General features: G+C 36.0%; 2 protein-coding genes across 5 annotated transcripts in view; one reads left to right on the forward strand and one right to left on the reverse strand.

Annotated features, from left to right (window-relative positions):
- NDUFAF2 (NADH:ubiquinone oxidoreductase complex assembly factor 2) overlaps window positions 1–12822 on the reverse strand; it is a 46243-nt gene extending 33421 nt beyond the window's left edge. The window contains exon 1 of the mRNA XM_039319935.1: window positions 12578–12822. Within this exon, the coding sequence (XP_039175869.1) occupies window positions 12578–12704 (127 nt within the window). The 5' untranslated portion in view covers window positions 12705–12822. The remainder of the gene's footprint in view (window positions 1–12577) is intronic.
- A 371-nt stretch (window positions 12823–13193) lies between these two features.
- ERCC8 (ERCC excision repair 8, CSA ubiquitin ligase complex subunit) overlaps window positions 13194–24514 on the forward strand; it is a 34219-nt gene continuing 22898 nt past the window's right edge. For 3 of the 4 annotated variants that reach the window (XM_039320019.1, XM_039320026.1, XM_039320029.1), the window contains exons 1-5: window positions 13194–13336; window positions 15716–15811; window positions 17162–17263; window positions 19933–20056; window positions 24088–24169. In XM_039320019.1, the coding sequence (XP_039175953.1) occupies window positions 13260–13336; window positions 15716–15811; window positions 17162–17263; window positions 19933–20056; window positions 24088–24169 (481 nt within the window). In that variant the 5' untranslated portion in view covers window positions 13194–13259. Of the gene's footprint in view, window positions 13337–15715; window positions 15812–17161; window positions 17264–19415; window positions 19478–19932; window positions 20057–24087; window positions 24170–24514 lie in introns of those variants that run through there. The other variant, XM_039320037.1, reaches the window with a different exon arrangement.

Consider the following 24514-nt stretch of genomic DNA (forward strand, 5'->3'; position numbering starts at 1 on the left):
TTTTGCTGCTTTTGTTTCTGGACTATTTGGCAGGTTGGTTACCATATTAAAAGGGGTTTGTTTTGTTTTGAGTCTCCAGCCTATTTTCTCAACAGGGGTTTGGTCCTTGTGCCTTTAACAAGGACGGCTGTAGGCTGGGATAAAACACCTATTAATCTACTCACAGTTGCCTGCTTTCTAACTGCTGGGTCAGCTGGAGCGTGCGATGGGAGCTCACCCTGCCTCCCCCCCAGCAATGTCTCGAACACAAGAAGCAGCCCAGTGTTCTAACTTCTTGAGCCACCACACTCCTTAGAAAACATGATGAAAACTCTTTAATCTCATAACACGTGGACAGACTCAACAATAGTTTCAGCTGGGAAACTGTGAGCATTCTAAATCAAGCAAAACCCAAAAACAGTAAGGAATTCCTGGAAGCTTGGCATTCAGACAAATCAGCCATCAAGGGATACATAAAAATAAACAATATTTACCCACAATTCAAAATAAAACAATAAAGAAGTTAAAAATGAAACAAAAAAATACAACATCTCCACCAGCCAACACCCAAATAAGCAGGAATTAACACATACAAACAAGCAGAAAACAATACCTTAATCAAGAAACTATCAACTCTACCAACACTGGCAGGCCAAGCTACTGTATACAAAGTTGGATAATGAAACATCTGCCAACAACCAAACCCAGACCACCAAGCACTCCACAGTCTCTCTGAAATCTTCAGTACTGCCTGAGTGTGTGTACACAGTGACTACAAATACAGAAATTCTTTCACCAGGGGACTTCTCTCCTAGAGTTTCATTCAAACATACTTTTCTTGATTTCTCCTTCTATTTAACTTCTCCCACTCTAGTGCTTTACTCAGATTTCTAGAACCAGAGGCCACTGTCATCTTATGTCTCTTGTTAAACATCCACTAAGTCGTTTAGTGATTATATGGTACAGTACTGCTCAAATACACTGCAAGTCAAATCCTCCTGCCTAAATACCTAACAGCTTTTTCTTTTAAGCATGCATTCAGAATCATGGCAATTACTGTTACCAGGCCTCCGTGAATCACAGGCAGCTATATTTCACACTGGATTATGTAAATATTTATTGCCTATTGGCCCTAATTCTAATATTATACTCACAAAAAAGTGAGTGCTGGAGCTGGAATTATTTCCAACTTCCTGCTAGCTTCCTCATGGAAAGCTGTCAGGGAGCATTAGAAAACAATTTTTTCCTTCCCCCCTTCCTGTCACTCTATTCTTTCCTTCCTTTCTTTCCTTCTCCTTTCCTTTCCTTCCTGTTTCTTGTGGGAAGCTTGCAAGGAGAAAGTCAATGGGGAAACCAGCAGGAAGTTGCCAAGTCTAAGGTCAAAAGGCAGGTAAGTGGAAGAGGGAGCAAGAGGGTATAGGCCAGGAACCATATATGGGGATGCATGAGAGATGCTGCATGGGTTGGGAAGGGTATGTGAGTGACCTCTAGATATGCTGTGCTGGTCAAGCAGAGCATGCTGGTATGTCCAGACTCTTTGTCAGTCAGGTCAGGAATGGGGGGAGAGGGAGGTGGTACAGGTCAAGAAAGCTGCATAGAGGTCACAGGGATATGTAAAAGATGCTGCATGGGTCATCAAGAACAATGTATGGGGGTCAGAGGGGTGTGTGAGGTGCCACATTGGTCAGGAATGGTGCCGAAGGGGGTACGGGTGGGAAGAGGTGCTGAAAAGTGTACAAGAGATGCTATACAAGTCACAGAAGGTACAGGGGGTAGTGTGGCTTGCTACATAGATCAAGGAATTTGCACAGGGGCTGGCAAGGGCCAGGGACTGTCCATGGAGGTGCACATGAGGGTTGGCACAGGGCAGGGAAGGCAAGCAGATAGCAGAGGTTGGGAAAATGCATGGGCCGGAAGGGTGCATAGGAGTTTCTTTTTCCCTGTTCCTCCCCTCTTCCCTTCCCTTTCCAGTAGGCAGGTAAGTGCTCAATCTCAAAGTGTTTATTTTCAAAAGTTTTATATTTTAATCATCTTTACAATACATTACTCCTCCACTCTGAGCAATTCCAAAGATCAACACTGTATCTTTCCTTTTCCTTATCTTTATTTCATTATGTTTGAACAAAAGGCACAATGAAGGCAACAGGAGGGCTGTCAATATTCTTTGCACTATTTTGCACATTTGGTATATGACAGCATTTACCATGTGAATGGCTTTGTTATATTGTACACCTGTGTGAATCAGAACCGGACAGTTCTAATGTTGATCTATTAAGTAAAAAGGTGTTCCAATTTGAAATATCCTATATATCATTTTAGTGTACTCTAACATAATTTTAAAGATGCTGATATTGTTTTCATTATATTAATTTTACTGCCTGGTTTTTTATTTTGTTTATTGCTGTAAGCCACCCTGAATACTTACATAAGCAGAAAATAGTAATAATTCTAACACAAGGTGATCCTTTCAGCTATTATGGATTAAATGTTTTGTCTATTTTCTTATGAAAAATGTTTTCTCTCTTTCTTTGGTGATGACTTTAAGGCCCCTTTAACTTTATTTTTAAAACTTTGATTGGGTTTGACCACATTTCACTTATGAATCCTGCCTTATTTTCCTATAAATTTGATCTTTCTAAAATAGTACAGTATCCCTGCCAACATCCTGTTTCAGTAACAAATTTGCAACAAGCCATTATAAAAATGTTTGAGATTATAATTGAAGTTTGTTTCAGAGATTTATAATTTTTCCATTTGTATTCCATTCAATCTTACTTCAAACTAGAAACATTACACATATTATTCCATTTAGATGATGCAAATATAAATTTTGAATTAAATGAATTTCCCTGTGTGAAAATGAATTCTAGAGAAATTAGAAAAGTACAACATTCAGAATGTGAAGTATCTATTTCTTTGAGAAATCAGCCTCATCAACAAAGTTAATAATCAAATTTAGCTGCTGCAGTACAAAAAAAGACATGGAACCATGTACAGAATGTTCAATAGTTGCCCATGTATTGTTGAGCTACTAAATTGTCAGGAGCAAACAACCAGATCCACATGTGAGTTCAAACAAACTACTTTATTATTCTCTGCCTATAATACAGGAATTTCCCCAGATAAAAGTTGTCGCCTGGGAAAGACTAGAAAATGTTCAAAAGCATTCGGATGAATGATCAGACTTGCCCTCATTTGTTTACATAATTGAATCCATGCTAATTTCCGCTTGATCCTCCTCCTGTCTGGGACAGTTGTTCTCCAACATGTGTGCTGCAGCTGCCAAAAAAGCCAACACAGTTCTAGGCTGCCTTAACAGAGGGATAGAATCAAGATCATGTGAAGTGTTAATACCACTTTATCATACCTTGGTAAGATCACACTTGGCATACTGCATCCACTTTTGGTCATCACGACGTAAAAAAGATGTTGAAACTCTAGAACAGTGGTTCTCAACCTGTGGGTCAGGACCCCATTTGTGGTCGAACGACCATTTCACGGGGGTCGCCAAACAACGCAGTCCGCCATTTTTCCCCCCTTTTCCTTAGCTGTGCTACCCCCTTTTATTCTATTGGCTTTTGAAAGCCAACAGAATAGACTCTCTTGAATAGAGTCTAATTCTATTGGCTTTCAAAAGCCAATAGGAATTGTCCAGGCTGTCTCTGCCCTGCTGAGCCCGCCAAAAGTCCCATTCTGCAAACGGTGCTGCACCAGTTGAGTAATCCTCGACTTACGACCGGTTGAGTAGTCCTTGACTTACGACCGGTTGGGGGTTGTGGCATTAAAAAGGTTGAGAACCACTGCTCTAGAAAGAGTGCAAAGAAGAGCAACAAAGATGATCAGGGGATTGTAGGCTAAAACATATAAAGAACGGAATTGGGTATGTCTAGTTTAATGAAGAGAAGAACTAGGGGTGACATGATAGCAGTGTTCCAATATCTCAGGGGTTGCCACAAAGAAGAGATAGTCAAGCTATTCTCCAAAGCACCTGAGGACAGGGCAAGAAGCAACAGATGGAAACTAATTGTTAGAGAATTTTAATTTCTCTATTGGTGAAAAATAAATCAGAAGCTCTCACAGTTGACTGCATTTAGCTGATTCAAAATAACTTTATATTTATATAAAAATATTTACAATACCATTCTTCTTTACAGCAACATAGCTTAATGAAGATTTCTTACAGAGACAGACCAGAGACAAAACCTTGAGACTGGAAATCCAGCTCCTAACTCAATACTCTTTTTTGCACAGACTCAGTAGCACTTTCTTCACATTGGCTGACTGAGTTACCACATGACTCTTCCTGTTCATGAATATTCCAACACTAATCAAGAAGAAAAACAACCTAGAACTAAGAAGAAATTTCCCTAGTTAGAACAATTAATCAGTGGGACAACTTGCCTCCAGAAGTTGTGAATGCTCCAACACTGGAAGTTTTTAAGAAGAGACTAGACAGCCATTTGTCTGAAATGGTATAGGGTTTCCTGCCTAAGCAGGGGGTTGGACTAGAAAAACTCCAAGGTCCCTTCCAACTCTGTTATTCTATTCTACTCTAACATGAAAGGCTATAAGAAAAGTGCTAAAGAAGTGAAAAATGCTATTTTAAGCAATATAAAGGATTTTTATTCCCTAATAATATGAATTACTTTCCCAAGTTCTTTCCCCAAAAATACATGAAGGTGAGAAAAACAGTCAAACTGTTATCTCAAAGATGCTTTTTCATGAGACAACTGGACTTCCTTGTTTTTATTTGAAGATGTTTCGCTTCTCATTCAAGAAGCTTCTTCAGCTTTGACTGGATGGTCTGACAAGTGGTCCATTTCCCAAGCTTCAATCATTTCCCTGGCTATTTTTGTACCTGCACGGCCAACAATCTTAGTAGCTGAGAAATTGAATGTATGTCCTTGTTCATTGCAATGTGAGGTTACCAAAGAGTTCGGGTCTCATCTGACCGCTTGCTGGTGGTCTGGTGGTTAGCTTCCTCCCCATCTGTCCTACATAGTCACAGGGCAATCCATGAAGGAATCTGATAGGTATGTAGATAACATCTATGTTATCCATAAGAGTAAACAATGAGTTGATGGCACATAATCATCATTAATTTCATTAAGTGATATCATCATGAAACTGGGCAAAGCCCTCTGTGGTCATCAGAAGACTAAATAACAGAAACTAATAATATGTGAATACTGGCCAAACCAATTGATCTTCATAACATCTTACAACATTACAAACTTGTAGTTATTTTATGACAAAAATAATATCATTGTTTGTAAACAGGAATAATTATCTGACGAAACTATCAAATTTTCTTCATTATTTCAGAGGCATAAAGTTGCCAGCAAAGAAATTTTATGAAGGCATGGTTATATTTAATAGCTATTAGCATAGAACTGTCCAAAGAGAAAGCAATATAAGGACATAGCAATTCAAATTATGTTTTATTTAAGATAAAAAATGGGAGAATAAAGACATATGTCTCCAACATGAAATTAAAATATTTTATTTAAAAACTGGCTGAAATGTTTCAATCACAAGTTTTTAATGTTCCTGCCTGAATTTCTAAAGGCTTGGAATCCCTGTAATGTCACCTTTTGGGTGGCTGGACAGACACACTATATAAACCAAAATTAAGGACAATGAGTTGTCCTATAGCAGCTCACAAATTAAGAACAATGATGCTGAGATAAAGTATTAAAAAATGAATTACAATTCAGCTAAACTGTCAGCTTGTTTTGATCCATGAATAAGTTATCAACATTTGTTAGACATCAAAATTAAAAGTGTATCAAAATGACTGGCAGTTTATATTCTAAGAGCTATGTTTAAGATTCCCTGTGCATTCTTATGAGTAATGTGAAAGAGTTTTTGTTCCCAACTTTGAATTTTAAGCTTCTATGACAACTCTTTTTAAAATGAAAGACATCAAAATGAAGAACACAGGCTTTTTATAAGAAGGTAAATGTTCCTTTGTTCCTACTCAAAAAAAACATAGTGAAATTTCTATTTTTAAAAAGTTCTTTAGATATAAGATGCCACATGTCCATAAAAATTGATCTGTACATGAATAAGAATATAGTATTAATATATTGTGCAATTTTGGATTTTCACTGTTTTTATTAATATCTTTCTAAATTAGTAAGAAAAAGAGTTTGATTCTCCAATTGAAATAAGTTTTTCAAATTTAAAAAAAAATTGAAATAAGGATCCAGAACATCTACAGGTTGTGTATACCTCTTAGTTGATGAGATGTTCACAGTATTTTGATTTACAAAGTGGTTTTTAGATTAGGAGTATACCTTGTCTAGAATAACATTAGCATGCAAGAAGTAAAACTGGGATTTGATTGTGCTTCACACATACTGCCCCATATGTGCTCAAACTGTCTAGTACAGCCTTTACCAGTAGCAGGGTAGCATTTGGTATGGATACAATGAACTCTGGTAACTTAGTCAACACTTTCTTTGTCTTACTAATAAGCATCATGTAAAAAAAAATATTGATCAAAGCTATGATGGTGACAACAATAGTACAGCAAACTGTGACCTGGAATCCAAGAAGAGCAAATATAATGACATTAACATGTTGTATAGCAGTGGAATTAAGAAAAGGGGAGGGATATAACAGAACTCAATGAATTATGTCCATTAATCATAAATAATAAAATTAAATGTCAAAAATAATTAATTGGTGTCACTAAGATTGTTTCGGGGATACTTATGACTACAATTGAGCCCAACATTTTTCTTGCTAAGCGAGACAGTTAAGTGAGTTTTGCCCCATTTTACGACCTTTCTTGCCACAGTTGTTAAGTGAATCACTGTGGTTTAGTTGATAACACAGTTGTGAGGTGAATCTGGCTTCTCCACTGACTTTGCTTGTCCGAAAGTTGCAAAATGTGTCATAAATATGAGTCAGTTGCCAAGCAGCTGAATTTTGATCACGTGATCTTGGGGATGCTACAATGGTTGTCAACGTGAAAAATGATCGTAAGTCACTATTTTCAGTACTGTTGTAATTTGAATGATCACTATACGAACTGTTGTAAGTAGAGTCCTAACAATTGTATATCATTGGGAGTTGAGTTGCTTAGAATTTTTTTTAAAAAGTTAACATTGCCATTGGAATATCTGCAAGAAATAAAAGAATTGGAAGGGCCACAAATTAGATCAAGTAATAGAAAATGAAGAAGCTAAAGCACTCTGGGATTTTAGAATTCGAACAGAAAAGTACCTGTCGCATGACATCCTAGATTTAACAAGTGTTGATAAGAAAAACAAAAAAACTGGATAGTGCATATTGCAGTACATGGAAATAGCAAAACAGAAGAGAAGGAACTGGAAAAAAATAACAAAACACAAAGACCAGCAGATAGAAGTACAACAACTGTGATGAGAGAAAGCAAAATTAACAGCAATAATAATAGGGATAAAAATGCCAATCCAGTCTAAAAAATTTGGCTGTGCAATAATAAACACAAATGGTGACAATAGAAATACCAAAGATGAGTTTTAAGGAAAAAATGTGCAATGTTCTAAATGAATATTATTCAAGGAAATGTTTTTTCCCCATTTATTGACAAGAACAGATAGGTAAGAACAAGAAAAAGTGAAGAGAAAAAATGTCTGAGCCAGAGATTTCTCATCCCCCCCCCCAAAAAACCTGATGATGACAGATGAATGTTTAGTAAAAGGTTAATATCAAATACATGATTTAAGCATAAATCTATTCAGATATAAACATGACAAAGAAATACATTTAAACTTAAAAGCAAAGTTGGTTTGATTGTTCATAATGAAGCACTGAGAAAAATGGTGAAGATATGGAGGATGAAAGATTGTGATTGTGAGGTAGATCATTGCTTGATAGCGATAAGAGTGGATCTTGGGAGAAAAATGGGAATGAATGAAAAGAAGTGAATTATACTACCCTGAAGGAATCATTTGTAGCAAATATTGGAGTAACTGTATTGTGCCATAAGAACTAAAGAAATGAAATTTCAAGTAATGTAGACCAAAGTACTTGGGTTTGACAAGAAGAAATGCAGTGCCAAATTGCAAATAATACAATGGAAAAAAAACACAGAGTACCATAAATGCCGGCGTACAAGGCGACCCGGCGTATAAGACGACCCCCGTCTTTATAGCCGGGCCGCATTCCTAGAATGTCGTCTTATACGCCGGAAACTACCAGTATTTCCGGCGTATAAGACGACTCGGCGTATAAGACGACCCCCGTCTTTGGCGCCAATTTCAGCGCTCGCGGAAGTCGTCTTATACACCGTCATTTACGGTAAGTAAAACAAATTTGAGTGCTTTGATATCTTGCTTTGGTACCTACAAAGCATGCTTGGAACAATCTTTGTCCCCGGCCCCCAGATATGATGGGCCCCAAAACTGCATGCTTTTAGAAAAATTGTTAAAAACTGTTAAAATCTTTCCCCTCAAGCATTTGTATCCCCATTTCATTGTCTAATTATCCTGTTTGGTTGCCATTTTATGTCATATATTTTTAACATTGTACGGTATTTTTCTTTGTTATTATCTGCTTCTAATGTATACCACCAAAAGTCACATTGAATTGAGAGGCCCTATAAATCCATTTACTAGACAAATATTTACTAAAGATGGATAAAAAAATGTTAAGAAAAACAAATCTTGGTAGAAATATAGTCAACGTATGTGGTCTATTGCAAGGACAGTTTATCAAACAAAGTGGAAATGGTTATGCTATGAGAACTTGTTTCTGTTCATTTTGTTATATGCAAGTCAGAGTTGGTTATATCAGGATGCTATGAAATGGGATTTATTTATTCTTCATACTTCTAGATCAGGGGTGTCAAACTGCCAGCCCGCAGGCTGGTTTCATCATACCAGAGCCACGCCCACCCCAGTGCCGGCAATGGCAAAATAGTCCCAATACATCTCGCGGCATCATGTGATGTCGTAAGTTTGACATGTCTGTTCTAGACTATATCACTTAAGTGGCTCCAGGTGGTTTAGAATAGAAAGTGTGTACAGTAAAAGAAAAATAAATGTTTGATTAGTTAATATGGATTGGACACAAAAGTAAATGATCTGTACAACAGTTCTATATTGAGAGAGTTAAGGTTAGGGCTAAAAAAGAAAAGTTAGCATATGAATTGGTGTACTGATGTAGTAGAAGCAAGTATTGTTTCCAAAAAGAAAAAGATAGAGAAATATAGTGAATAGTGTTGGTATAAATTAGATCTAGCTATGTTTCTTCTCTCCCCCCCCCCACCTTATCTCAGGCCTTTAATTTCTTTGGCTTAGCATTCCTTATTCCTTAGTCTACGCTCTCCGTAATGTTGTTTACTCAACATTCCTTACTTTCATATATATGAAAGATAGGGATAAATGATAGGAAGAAAAGCTGTAGTAAGATAAGAGTTACAGAAAATTGTGATTTACTGGAATACTATTATTCAACAATTTCCCCCCAAAGAGTATCGATAGAGTAAGATCTGTTACCGGGATCATATTCTATGCATGCCCTCTTTTATTATATTTAATTGTTGGATTACATCTACTTCATGCTGTAATTCTGGCTATGTTTAGTTACCATCCTAATGCAACCTCGCAGCTTAACTATTCTAACTTTACAGACTAAAACTCAGAGTTTCCTGAACCATAAGTTGGGCGGCAAATACATTTGACAAATAAATAAATAAAAATATTATTTGTCATAAATAACATGGTATAGTTTAATCATATATAACACTTTTTCTTTCTTCCAATTTTTTCATGTTATTAAAAAAATGAAAACAAAAAATGGAACTGTAGCCACTATGATTCAATGTAGTGTTTGAACAATACTACAAGAACAATTACTTTAAAAAGAAAAAATGTGTGAACCAATAACTATAGTATATTGATATTTTTTCCCCAAAGTATTCTCCACATAAGTTTACCAGCATAACCTCTGAAGAAACTACTGCCTCTCCTTTGCACAATGCAGGGTATTATAAATATGCTGCTGATATAAATCTTTCTAAAACCACACTGCCTTCTTCTGGACACAAATAGCACACAAATTTTTAAAGAACAAATTGAAAATTGCAGAAACATATCACCAGTTACCAGGAGACAAGCTCATTGTGAAAAAAATTCAGTTTACTACAAAAAATAAATTAATCTAACATTTATAAATTGTATCCAGTATATCAGATTGTACGGTAATTTGGTAATACAATTCACAGATTATAGTATACAGTTTTGGATTCTTCTTTATTTCCTTTCTACCACTTTGGATATCGAGGGATACACTTCTGGAATGTACTTAAGCAATATAATAAAATCATAGCAAGTACAATATATAATTGGGGACTTATATAATTGGGGAATGGTAGAAGGGAGAAATAAAAAGTGGTTAATCAGTGATCAACGAATTGACTAATATCATAACTTTGTAAAACTATGTACAATTATATTTATATACAATATTCCCTTTAATTTGTCTCTATAAACATCTGCTTATTCCAATAATTTTAATCATTCCAATACATTGTGCACCAATGTTTATGAGTCTCTTAGCAGGTAGAGAAAAAGCCAGTTCATGCAAGTTGTTACCTATAACGTGTTTCATATCGGTACTATCATTTGTGTAACTCCTTTTCCCCCCTCTTTTGGCACATCATTTAATACTCTCAAACCTAGGTTCAAATTTAGTCATGCTGAGCTAAATACTGTACGGAAATATTTGTTTAAACTACATTCTGAAGCAAACACTCCTAGTTTATTTTTCACAAACTGACTGGATCAGAACAGAAATATGCTTTACAATAATGGTTCTCAAAGTCTGGTCTGAGGACCACTGGGACTCCCTAATCCCTCTCGGGGATCCATAAAGTCTAATAATTTTAAATTTCTTACCTCTAATTTCTAATACAGTACATATTGATAAATATACGTAACTCATATAAACCAAAACTCTTTGCTATTTTTAAGGATATAAAAGCATTCTAAAACCAAAATGTTGATAACCACTGTTTTAGCTATCTATTAGGATGCATCTTTTTTCCTTTTATGTTGTTTGCAGCACAAATTTCTATATATAGAGTGAAAACTGCTTTCCAAATATGTCTAGTTGGGAAACATGTATGAAAATAAACATCAATATTAATGTCTTTCTTTAAACTGCAGGCTGATTTTGCAATTAGATAATAGTTTTGTGATTTGTAATCATTGCCTATAATCTGCAATCCTAGGACTGCCCTTGAGTTGTCCTTAAGGGACTTTATCAAATACATGGCAAAATAATCATATCAACTGTATCTAAGTAATGTTCTTTAAAAATAAATCAATTTAATTTGCATTCTGCCCCTATTTGTTCTTAATAGAAGTGCAACGCAGTGACAATTTTGTCAGAGAATGTATTTGAATACACATATTATGCAAAGCTGGTTTGGTTTGGTTTGAGGTTGATATGGTTGTATTTTAAGAACAAAACCATTATGAACCACAGTGTACAACTTGATGTACTGTCTCAACTCAACCTTTGGCTATTATGGTTATTCATTAGAAGATGTTTATTTCTGGTAACGAAACTAGAAGGCACCAAATGGAAAAGTGATTATCTCTGCCCAGTCAGAAAAAATCACTACATACAGTAACAACTTAACATGATGTAATCATTGACAATTTACTATTATCAATGAATACTATACTGCCAAAATTAAGAATATAAAGAATTTTATACTTCACTTTCCTTTCCATTAATAAATCTTAGTCAAGACACATGTTCCTACTATTTCAAACATCAGATATTTACTATTAAGAAGACCAAAGTGATAGCACATTTTTAGCCAGCCTTAAGCTTCAGAGCAATGTTTTATAGCAAAAATATTGTGGAAGATGATTAATAACCTGATATCACATTATAATACAGGTAGTCCTCAATTTACAACAGTTCATTTAGTGACCGTTCAAAGTTACAAAGGTACTGAAAAAAGTGGCGACTGTTTTTCACACTTATGACCGTTGCAGCATTCTCACGGTCATGTGATCAAAATTCAGATGCTTGTCAACTGACTCCCATTTATGACAGTTGCAGTGTCCCAAGGTTCATACAATGAATATTTGTTAAGTGAAATTTGCCCCATTTTACTATCTTTCTTACCACAGTTAAGTGAATCATTGCAGTTGTTAAGTTAGTAACATGATTGTTAAATGAATTTGGCTATAGTGATCTGAGAAACAAAGTCAATGGGGAAGCCAGATTCATTTAACAAATCACGTTTGTTCAAATTGCACGATCTCAGAAGTTTCGAAGTTTCGATTCTGTGTTGGGAGAAAACTGGCCAAGGCACTGTCCAGACGCGCATACATTTAAAGAACTAACTTTGTTTATGCCACTTTTAATCGGGCTGCGGCTCAGGTTAACTTATTTTAGTATATTATATTTAGCATATATTTAGTATATATAGCTTTTCTAGTTCACAAACTATAATTTACTGCCTAGCCAACTGTAGGATGCCACCCAATAATGGTTTAGTTTATAAACTATGATTAAGGAAACCCCAGCGACAAAGTGGAGCGTAAATACGACCGACCGTAGGCGACCATCTTGTCTCGCTCACCTGCCCAAGTTTTGTGCTGCGGGATCCGATAATACTTGTTTCCAAAGTGGTCGATGCCCACGTACTCGCTCCCTGGCCCGATAACGCGCTGCTTTAGCAAGCGCAGAAACCGCCATACGCCGCTCATCCCAGGCGAAGAGCGTTGCGAGGGCGCAAACCACAATCTCGCCCCCCAAATATCAGCACACGAGTGGAATAAACACGCAGGAATAAATCCTCGCCCGCCCCTTTCCGTCAAAAGCCACGCCTACACCTCACTCAGGCCCAGAACGTCCATCCTGTTTATTAGAGATACTAAAAATGAAAAAAACACATCCTATTGCTTAAAAAAAAGTTATTTTATGTTAAAACCCCAATTTACTAACGGCTGAATGGCTATCTGTTAATAACATTCATGTGAAAAATTATCTTCTGGACAGCATTTTGGGGGAATGGAAATATTTCAAATTTACACTTGAAGTCAAAGGAGAAGCTGCTTTTTCGTATCTCTTCATATACGTTTCTCTATGCTTCTGAACCTGACGCACTCGACGATGAGGCATTCTGAGCCGGTCCTTTTCTTACCGATGACGTTTCAATACCAAAGTTTCTTATTGGCTAAGAGAGCGACGCTTTGAGCCAACGGGCGCGATTCGATTTCGCAGCGTGGTGGTATAGCAGTCGCTGGTTCTTCCTTTCAGCTATGCTGGGTTTTCTTTCCGCTCGTCAGGCCGGAGTAGATGACCCGCTGAGGCTCCGCCGGGTGGAGGCTACGAGGAGGTAAAGCTTGCCGGACTGCGTTAGTCTCCTCAGGCCACACGTGATCACGGAGGGTCCTGCACAGTTTCAGCGTCACAATAAACGCCTCAGACCCGGGTTCGTGGGGTGGCTGTCTGGATAGATGATCATGGCTTTTAAGTCAGTGTTGATTCCTGGCGACTACCTGGGCAGTTTTCTTGGGAAGATTTCAAGGCTGAGAGAGGGACTGGTCCAAGGCCACTCAGCTAGCTTTGTCCTTAAGGTGGGATTAGAACTCATAATATTCCAATTCTAGCTGATGTCTTCACCACCACTCCAACTAACTCTTTGATAACAATAATACTATCTAATAAGTCTGAAAGGCATCATGTGGGAGAGAATTGCAGAAAAGGAAATAGCATTGACTAGCCCTCCTTGCAAGTATACAAATTAGCAAGCAAGACTGAACATGTGCTAGAAAGATTCACTGTGTAGAGGGGAGCAGAAACGCCCTTTCTAGTGCCATTCCTAGCCAGTGAAAATTGTATGGACACAATGTGCAAGAAAGCTTCTGTATGAATGTACCCTTGTTCAAGCATCCTTGGTTGTACATGTACTTAGCCTGTAAACTAGGCTCATTTTCAGCTTTATTTCCAGGAGGGGGGGATTTTGTTTTATTCTGCAATTAGGAACTGATGCCCCTAGTTCCATCAGTCTAGCTGCAGATTCAAGAACGGCATTTGGATGGGGAAAGGTACATAAATCGACCTATGAATGTGTGCTCATATGGAGCCTTATAATGAAATGTTAAAAAACTAGTACCTTTATGTTTCTCCCATGCATTAAGTATGCAGTTTCTAAATGTTTGGGAGAGAACCATTTGTGTGCTCACAACTTTCCTTCTAAGGTTATTTGGTAAATAAGTGTCAAAAATATTGCTCTAAGCTTTGAGAAAAGATGAAACAATACTGATGTAACTAATTTATTAAAGAAAAAAATTACATGGTGAATAAAATGTAAACTACAATTTGATGGTGCAGCTCACAGAAATAGAAACACAATTCCTTTAGAAGGAAATCTAACTTAATGGGTCATTGAATAACCACAACTAGCAAATGTATCTAGCATTGCAATTTATCTTGAAAGAAATCGACATTGTAATTATTGAGAACTATTTTCTAAATAATGTATTCTGTAAACTCAAAAAAATCTAATGTAACATATTAAAATAGTAACAGGAATATCAGTCCAAGCATCCTTTGAAACTCTAGGGTTGACTTCTTTTATGTAAGTGTAGATTTCTAGCTATACTAAAGAAATTGTCAAAAAATAGTGAAGACATTGAGCAAGGTTCTATCTGTATTGATGGAGGAAATAGCACATTATACAAATTAATATGTATTTGTATTTTTGATAAGTTAAAAATTTGTTATTTTAATAGTTGTGATCCAAACGTGGAAATAATAGACAAAAAAAGAATAAAGAAGCAGATAATATTTTATAATTTTGTTAACTTCACTTGAGGAATCAATGTAATAATAAAAATAATATGCCATTATATGTTGAATGGCTATTGTCATGCAAAGTGTAATATGAAATACTGACATTTATGGAATTACATATCCAGGAATGAATTTCTAATGTCTGTTCAATTCAGAATTTGCCACATAAAATGAGACTATACCATTTCTAAGAGAAGATCATCCAACGTTTTCCTTAATTCCAGCAAAATTTGGTTCACCATATCCCAAGGCACTCAAGTTTCACTGATAGAGTTTATGTCTATTTCAGGAGAAATGTATGGCTCATTAGTTTTTCTACCCTTTAGTTCTAATCTTGCTTCTGGAGAAAGAATATATTATATTTAATAGATAGAATTGAATAATCTATTTTATATATACTACCTGACACAGTGGGAAAAGGTGAAATGTAGATAAATTCTTTGTAAATCCTAAAATTATAAGAATAGAATCCTTTTATAGGAAAAGGGGTATACGATTTTTTAAATTCTCAATCATCATGAGTCATTCAAGGCATCTTAAGCTTACTTTTCACCAAATTTGTAACATAAATTGAGAAAGCAAATTCTAGTTTTGCCAAATCAATAGGATTTTTTTAAAAAAATCATTTTTATTCGTAATTTATAAAGCTTTTATAGGATAGAAACAGTTAAATAATTCACTTAAAAATTCAAATGTTACTTGATAGATAGAAATACAATACATAAATACTGTTGCTTTATTTGCTTGGATAGTTTAGATACAAACGACATACACTACTGACATGCAGTATGTCAGCTTTCCAAAGTTTGAAATTGACTACAAAAAATACTGTAAGTGGTAAATATAGTGGATTGAAGAATTTGATAAAATAACAAAATATATAATTTTAATTTTGTTTATAATTGTTTCCTTTTTAAAGGGTATTAAGCTTGGAGTTAAATAAGAACAAAGATGTTGAAAGGATTCATGGGAGTGGGATTAATATCTTGGATATTGAACCTGTTGAAAATCGATAGTATGTATATTTTATTATGCTTTGTTATGAAATTTATTTTACTGAACTGATTTGAAATATTTGCATTTATAAATTCATGGAAACTTTTTTTCATAGAAGCATTTCAGAAAATTTACTTGCAGTATAATGAAAGAATGTCAGCCAAACTGAATAATTTTGAAATTATAATTAACAATTTTCAAATGACTATCCCAGAATGTATATATGTACGTATGTATGTATATGTATATGTGTGTGTGTGTGTGTGTGTGTGTGTGTATATATAATTAATAGCTAACTGGCCAATATAAATTTGCATGTTAAATTGTTAGTTTTTTTAGCTTTTTTTCCTTAGCATCTTAACATAGAGCAGTCTGATATGTTTAAATGAGTTTTACTGGTTTGTTCAGAGGTCTTTTTGATTAATCCCATATGATCTCCTCAAACAGCCCTGGGTGGATTTTCTAAGCATTCTTGTGTTAGCATCTTATTTATTACTGTATAATTGATTATGGTTTCTGTGTGCCAACACATGGAGGAATCAATACAAAATTGTGGGTTTTTTGTCCAGCTAATGAAAATAGAATCTGGGCAGATAATAAAATAAGCATTAACCAAGCAATTTCCAAACAAGAGAGATAGACAGTTAACTATATGGAAATAATTGCTACTCCATATTTGGACAGAACAATAGAATAGAATAGAATAGAATAGAATAGAATAGAATAGAATAGTTTATTGTTACTTTGAATGTACACTAATCGGCATACATTAAAATGAAATTTCGTTGCATATAAAGGGCCACCACCTCCGATATACATTGCATAAATGTGACAAAAATAAATAAACATAAAGCTTAGGTAAACCTGAAACTAGGATAAAGATCTGCATAGGATTGGGGTTGGAGCACTTGTGGGCAGGGATATAGTACATCCATGTTTTCTTTACCAGATTCAATGTCTTAGCATGTCATGTGAACATGATTAGTGTGAAGAATTGTGTTGTGTCTTAAAATATTTTCAGATATGCCAATAAAAATAATTTCTAAGAAAATTGTTTTGTTTTAGGACAACTTTTAGACTATATCAAGAATACTTTATTATAAAATCATTATTCAGATATTTCAGTTTAAATATTTTTAGATTGAAATATTAAAAATAAAATATTTAGAGGTTGGATGACAGCACATGAAATGGTATGGTATGCTAAAAGAATAAATCAACTTGAAATTAATATATATGTTTAACACTAACATGGATGTATTTTTAAATAAACTAATGTTCAATTATTTTTAAAAGATAAAATTATATATTTGTGGGGGAGAGTAAAGCCTACAATATCTGAATTGATTCATATCTTGTTTTCTTACAGTATGTTATCAGGTGGTTCTGATGGTACTATTGTATTGTATGACCTTGAGAACTTTAGCAAAACGCCATGCTATACCTGTAAAGTGATTGGTTCTGTGGGAAGGTATGTATACTTAAAAACTTGTTATAAATATGTTACCTACATTACATGTTTATAGTTCACTGCTAACTCATATTTTGTCAACAAAATAAATGAAACATTATTTAATAAGCTATTGTTAGCACAGTTTGTGCTATAGAATAGTTAGCACGTACGTTCTTATACCAAGGTCAGCAAGATTGATCTTCAGCTGCCCTTTAGAAACAGGAAGAGGTTAGTTGCCATAGGGGATTGTTTGCTAGACCAAATGTACATTTTTTAATTTCATTTTTCATCCCTGCTTAAACATTTAGGAAAACAAATCGAAATTCTTAGTAGTTGCCATTAATTTGCAATACTGGTTTAAATCAGTCCAAAGTTCAAAGGAAATTAGTTATATAAAATGGAGGCACATAGAAAAAGCAAGGAAATGTAATATATATAAAAAATTAAAATGTAAGCAAGTGAGTATTGTAGTAGGAAACATTAAACAAATAGTTCCCATGTGTCATCGTTACAATTTTTGATTATTTCGTCAGATATACAGTTTGTCCTAAAGCATATAAACACAAAGGCATTTTGCTAACTTGTGCAGACTCAAATGTGTTCAAATAAAGGTTGGCATAAAACAATCTGATATCCTGATGGAAAGGATTGGCAGTCGGAGGTCATGGAGATTCAAGTAATCATCCCTGAATCATTTTCTCCAGTGTCTGGAAACAACTGCCAAAATTGGTGACATAGTTTTCCTGCCATTTTGAGGTAGAAATACAAAACTAATATACAATAAAGCAGGGCTTTTCAACCAATGGTACGGGTACCACCTGTGGTACATTGGCACCTGGCAGATGGTACGCGACCATCCTAGAAAAGTGGTAGTGGGGGAGGGGAATGAGCTGAACTGATGGCAGCACCGCAGAAGCCTGAGCGAGAGATGGCTGGAGCTGCAGGGCTGTCAAAGCTCAGCGGAAGCGCCAGGATCGGCGCCAGGCTCCAGCTGGTGCTCGGCATTGATCCTGGCACTTCTGCTGAGCCCAGAAGAAGCGCAGATCAGCTGGAATGTTGCAGCCTCTCCAGGGTCTTGTGATTTACATTCAGATGCTTGGCAACAGATTCATATTTATGGCAGTCATAATGTCCCAGGGTCGTGTGAAGTGACCAAAACCTGCTGCAACCACCCAGCAGACGGGGGGAATAAAAACCAAACACCCCCCACCCCACCCCCTCTGCCAATCCTCAACAGAAATGCTCACAATAATGAAAACCTCAGACAGGGGGAAGAGTGCTGCCGGGTGGGCAGGCAGGTGTCTTGCTTGGCTGTGGCTTGGGGGGCACATTTTTCAGTGCCATTGTAACTTCGAACAGTTACTAAGCGAACTGTTGTAAGTCGAGGACTACCTGTACTTTATCACTTTTTTCCTTTTTTTTTTTTGGTCATCAAGTTTTTGACACCTTGCTAGGCGATTGGTAGTACTCAGATATTGCCATATCCTAAAATTGGTACAATGGGTGAAAAGGTTGAAAAACCCTGCAATAAAGTGTAAAAAAAAAAAAGAAGAAGAAAATAAAATTCTCTCAGGTGAATAAATTGAAAAAGCAGGAGGGAAAGTTTATAATACTTTATTTTATTATACTTTGTTTTGTCTGCCTGCAGTAGCTTCTCTTTCTCTTGGAGCAATTAAGTATACTTAGGACAGTCTTCTCTAACCTGAAGCTCTCTTGAAGCTTTGGCTTGCAACTTTGAATCAGCCAATCTCCTTCCAGCCAATCTAATTCACATAGAATATGGGAGGCAGGAGTACTAATGTAGTCGTGAAGGAAAAAAATCTTGTCTATGTGATTACTAAAAGTCGACACCGAGTAGATGGCACATTATCATCATCATAAGAAGGTCACTAGACTCCGAGAATAATAGGGAGGCGATCCTAGAATGTCACCAAACGTCATCTCCAGGCTTTTGTCATGTATGTTTTATTTTGTAGGATTGTATGTATTTTGTATTTTTGTAATCCACAGAGAGCCAGTAAAGTAAACAGTATTTACATTTCTTTTAATATAACTAGAATATATCTTTGCTTCAGAGCTAGTACAGAGCAACAAACTTTGGTCTCTCTGCATTGGTTCATTGTTTCCAAGTTTGTCCTAATGGCTCCTAATTTTATGCACTTTGATTTAGAGTGAAGTTTGGTTATCAACCATGGTGCTGTAGCACATTGGTGTGCCATAATAGGTTTGCAGGTATGCCGCCTCAGCCAAAAACCCACATCTATGATATCACCAGGTATCACTGATATCACTGTCTCCGTTCTTTTTGTGGTGCCATAGGATTTCCAGTTTCAAGACCTGGAAGTCCCACCTTTGTAATGCGTGCTGTGAGATGAAACAAATAAAAACCTGCTGGTTAAGAGAGATGGCCTTGTAGATCTTCTGTGGAAAGCTTTTGTGGTTTTTTTTTTTAATGGTGTGATTAAATATTTACCCAGTAGGTGGCAGAGCTAGCTTAAGTTCTGCTCTGTTACATTAAACCAAGATAGAATTATACTATTTGAACTATTTTAGTTTTTCTTTCCTGTTTGAAGAATCTTAACTCTTCCTGCTACCTAGGTCTTGAAAGAGTTGAGATATTCAGATTTGTTGAGCATTATTACAGCAAATAATTTCTGTCATTTTACTTTTCTATGACTCCATTATAGGAACCATCCTGGTGTTCATAAATACAGTGTAGAGACTGTTCAGTGGTATCCTCATGATACTGGCATGTTTACCTCAAGTTCATTTGATAAAACACTGAAAATATGGGATACAAATACTTTACAGGTAAGTTTTCTTTAATAATTTGATCTTTATATGAAAGAAAAATAGTATTTTAACACTTCCTTGTTTTTATAAGGGACTGGCTGATTTTTGTAAAGCAATTTAAATGAACACACCATATAGTAAAGCCTAATGTATATCAACTCTCAAGAGTTGATATAGGATCACAGACCAGCAAGGAAACTGTACTTGATATGGAAAGCCAAATAGTTGACCATGGAAAAATAGTAAGTTATACTACTTGTAAATGTCAGACATGGGCTTATACATTGTGTTATACTATAGATTATATAATCATTGGTTATTAAAGCAGAGTTCATCAACACATTAAATTGTAGTTTACAAACCATAATAGCTAAGATAGCAAGCATGCTAAGCCCAAACCACCAGCTACATTTTGGTTTGTTATGTTGAATGAGTCTAGATAGAGAAAATGTCCATGCAACATGCCACATTTGTTGTAACTATAATTTACTCTGTATTCTAGTTATATATGATTCTGCAAACCAAGGACAGTCCAGGTTGCTATGAAGCAGATATCTGGGCTGATATCCCAGGCAACTTTGTAGTAGTTAGCTAAAATATTTCCTGCTTTAAAAAAAAATACTTAAAAAAATAATATTCTAAATAACCTGTTTGGCATCAAATCAATATTGTTATCTCTAATGCTCTATTATCATTCTGGTACCCAAGAAACCATCAAGGAGCTGAATGACTACAGACCTGTGGCTCTGACATCTGTAGTTATGAAAACCTTCAAAAGGTTACTGTTGGCCCATCTGACAGCCATCACAGATCTGCTGCTAGACCCCTTGCAATTTGCCTGCCATGCAAATAGATCAGCAGATGATGCTGTCAATATGACATTGCATTACATCTTACAACATCTTGAATCACGAAACTATGTAAGGGTCCTTTTTGTAGACTTCAGCTCAACATTCAACACCATCATTCCTGAAATGCTCTTTAAACTGACTCAACCTAGAACTAAGGAGAAACTTCCTGACAGTTAGAACAATTAACCAGTGGAACAACCTGCCTCCAGAAGTTGTGAATGCTCCAACACTGGAAGTTTTTAAGGAGAAATTGGACAGCCATTTGTCCAAAATGGTATAGGATTTCCTGCCTGAGCAGTGGGTTGGACTAGATGACCTCCAAGATCCCTTCCAACTTTATCATCATCACCATCATCATCATTATTGTTATTATTTGTACCTGACCATACGTAGATGGATTATAAGCTGTCTAACAAATAGCAAGCAGCAGGTGAAGCTAGAGAAAATCACATCAAACACCCATTCATTTAACACAAGAGCTCCCCAGGGCTGTGTGCTCTTTCCATCTTCCTCTTTGCAAAAGTACCATAAAAGGAGGTAACCTTCACAGCCATACATTGCAACTGGGAAAACCATGGCCTGGACTATACGTACTTTTGTTGGCAGGATGATGTCTCTGCTTTTTAGTATGCTGTCTAGATTTGCCATAGCTTTCCTCCCCAGGAGCAAGCGTCTTTTGATTTCTTGGCTGCAGTCCCCATCTGAGGTGATCTTGGAGCCCAGAAAAATAAAATCTGTCACTACCTCCATTTCTTCCCCATCTATTTGCCAGGAATTGAGAGGGCCGGATGCCATGATTTTGGTTTTCTTAATGTTGAGTTTCAAGCCAACTTTTGCACTCTCCTTCTTCACCCGCATCAAGAGGCTCTTTAGTTCCTCTTCACTTTCTGCCATTAGAGTGGTATCATCTGCATATCTTAGGTTGTTGATATTTCTCCCGGCAATCTTAATTCCAACTTTTGATTCATCTAGCCTGCCTTTCTCATGATGTGCTCTGCATATAAGTTAAATAGGCAGGGCGACAGTATACAGCCTTGCCGGACTCCTTTTCCAATTTTGAACCAATCAGTGGTTCCGTGTCCAGTTCTCACTGTTGCTTCTTGACCCGCATATAGGTTTCTCAAGAGACAGATAAGATGGTCTGGTATTCCCATCTCTTTAAGAACTTGCCACAATTTGTTGTGATCCACACAATCAAAGGCTTTAGCATAGTCAATGAAGCAGAAGTAGATGTTTTTCTGGAACTCCCTAGCTTTCTCCATGATCCAGCCTATGTTGGCAATTTGATCTCTAGTTCCTCTGCCTCTTCGAAATCCTGCCTGTACTTCTGGTAGTTTTCGATCCACATACTGCTGGAGTCTAGCTTGTAGGATTTTAAGCATAACTTTACTAGCATGTGAAATGAGTGCAATGGTGCGATAGTTTGAACATTCTTTGGCATTGCCTTTCTTTGGAATTGGAATGTAAACTGACCTTTTCCAATCCTGTGGCCACTGTTGAGTTTTCCAAATTTGCTGGCAAATTGAGTGTAGCACTTTTACTGCATCGTCTTTTAAGATTTTGAATAGCTCAGCTGGAATACTGTCACCTCCACTAGCTTTGTTGTTGCTCAGATTTTCTAAGGCCCATTTCACTTCACATTCTAGGATGTCTGGTTCGAGGTCAGTGACCATCTCATTGTGGTTATCTGGGACGTTAAGCTCATTCTTGTATAGTTCTTCTGTGTAGTTTTGCCATCTCTTCTTAATCTCTTCTGCCTCTGTTAGGTCTCTACCGTTTTGGTCCTTTATCATGCCCATCTTTGCATGAAACTTTCCCTTCATATCTCCAATTTTCTTCAAGAGATCTCTGGTCCTCCCTATTCTGTTGTTTTCTTCTATTTCTTTGCACTGTTCATTTAAGAAGGCATTCTTATCTCTTCTACCTATTCTCTGGAATTCTGCATTCAATTGGGTGTATCTTTCTCTTTCTCCTTTGCCTTTCGCTTCTTTCCTCAGCTATTTGCAAAGCTTCCTGAGACAGCCATTTTGCTTTCTTGCATTTCTTTTTCTTTGGGATGGTTTTAGTTGCTACCTCTTGTATAATGTTGCAAACTTCCATCCATAGTTCTTCAGGCACTCTGTCTATCAGATCTAATTCCTTAAATCTATTTGTCACCTCTACTGTATATTCATCAGGAATATGATTTAGTTCATACCTGAGTGGCCTAGTGCTTTTCCCTACTTTTTTCAATTTAATCCTAAATTTTGCAACGAGAATCTCATGATCTGAGCCACAGTCAGCTCCTGGTCTTGTTTTTACTGACTGTATAGAGCTTCTCCATCTTTGGCTGCAGAGCACATAGTCAATCTGATTTCTATGTTGACCGTCTGGTGATGTCCATGTGTAGAGCCGTCTCTTGGGTTTTTGGAAAAGAGTGTTTGTTATGACCATCGTATTCTCTTGACAAAATTCTATCAGCCTGTACCCTGCTTCATTTTGTACTCCAAGGCCAAACTTGCCTGTTATTCCGGTTATCTTTTGGCTTCCTACTTTAGCATTCCAATCCCCCATGATGATAAGGACATCATTTTTTGGTGTTAATTCTATAAGGTGCTGCAGGGCTTCATAGAACCGGTCAATTTCATCCTCTTCAGCACTAGTGGTTGGGGCATAGATTTGGATTATTGTGATATTGAATGGTTTGCCTTGGATTCGAATTGAGATCATTCTGTCATTTTGGGGATTGTATCCCAGTAAATTATTTTACTATAATACTAATTTGTGAACAAGTTGGTATGAATAAGGAATAAGTGTTATTTAATATCTTATGTAAAATAATAACAGTTATTTAAATTAAGTATAAAAAGTACAAAATGTAAAATTTTGTACAAATGCATAAAATATATAAAAATATAAACGGTAATTATGTAAGATATAGGTGAGGGCTAAACATAATGTAAATGTAGAATGGTGTGGGTTTTCTTTTTCTTTTGTGGTTGAAAACAGGATTTAAAATGTTAAAGTAAAAGCTGTTTAATCTTGTAATTATAAGTACATGTTTCTTTGTGTTATGTGGATGGTATATGCAGTATTAAAACTTGACACTATGTTTTATTTTTGCTAATGTGTTATAAATCATAACTATGGTCTATTGCTTCTGGGTTAAGATTTGAATTGGTCCAAGTATTTAATAATATATTATCTTTCAATTAACAGCCTGCTGATGTATTTCATTTTGATGGGACAGTATATAGTCATCATATATCTCCTGTTGCTACAAGACATTGCTTAATTGCAGGTTTGCATTAATTTTAAATATATTTTGAATGTATTTTAACTGTCCTCATTTTTTAAAATAATTCTTTTCTGTGTTGAAGATTGCAACATACCATAATTTAGAGTTACAAATATGTGGCATAATTTCAGTAAGGCTGCTGTTGATTTCTGTTTATAATTATTGATCCCTACAAACTTTTACATTTGAGAAAGAATACTTGAATAGTACATAGCCTTATTGTGTAATGTATTTTCTAGATATTTACCATGCTTTTGTAAACACATTGGAGCTTTTTTTAAATCAACTTGCACAAATTGTATTATTAAAATATTTTTGGCCAGTCTGATATTTAGGCATAGCAAATAA

Source organism: Crotalus tigris, unplaced genomic scaffold, assembly GCF_016545835.1.
Source record: "Crotalus tigris isolate CLP2741 ecotype Arizona unplaced genomic scaffold, ASM1654583v1 scf7180000017604.1628558, whole genome shotgun sequence".
Classification (NCBI taxonomy): Eukaryota; Metazoa; Chordata; class Lepidosauria; order Squamata; family Viperidae; genus Crotalus; species Crotalus tigris.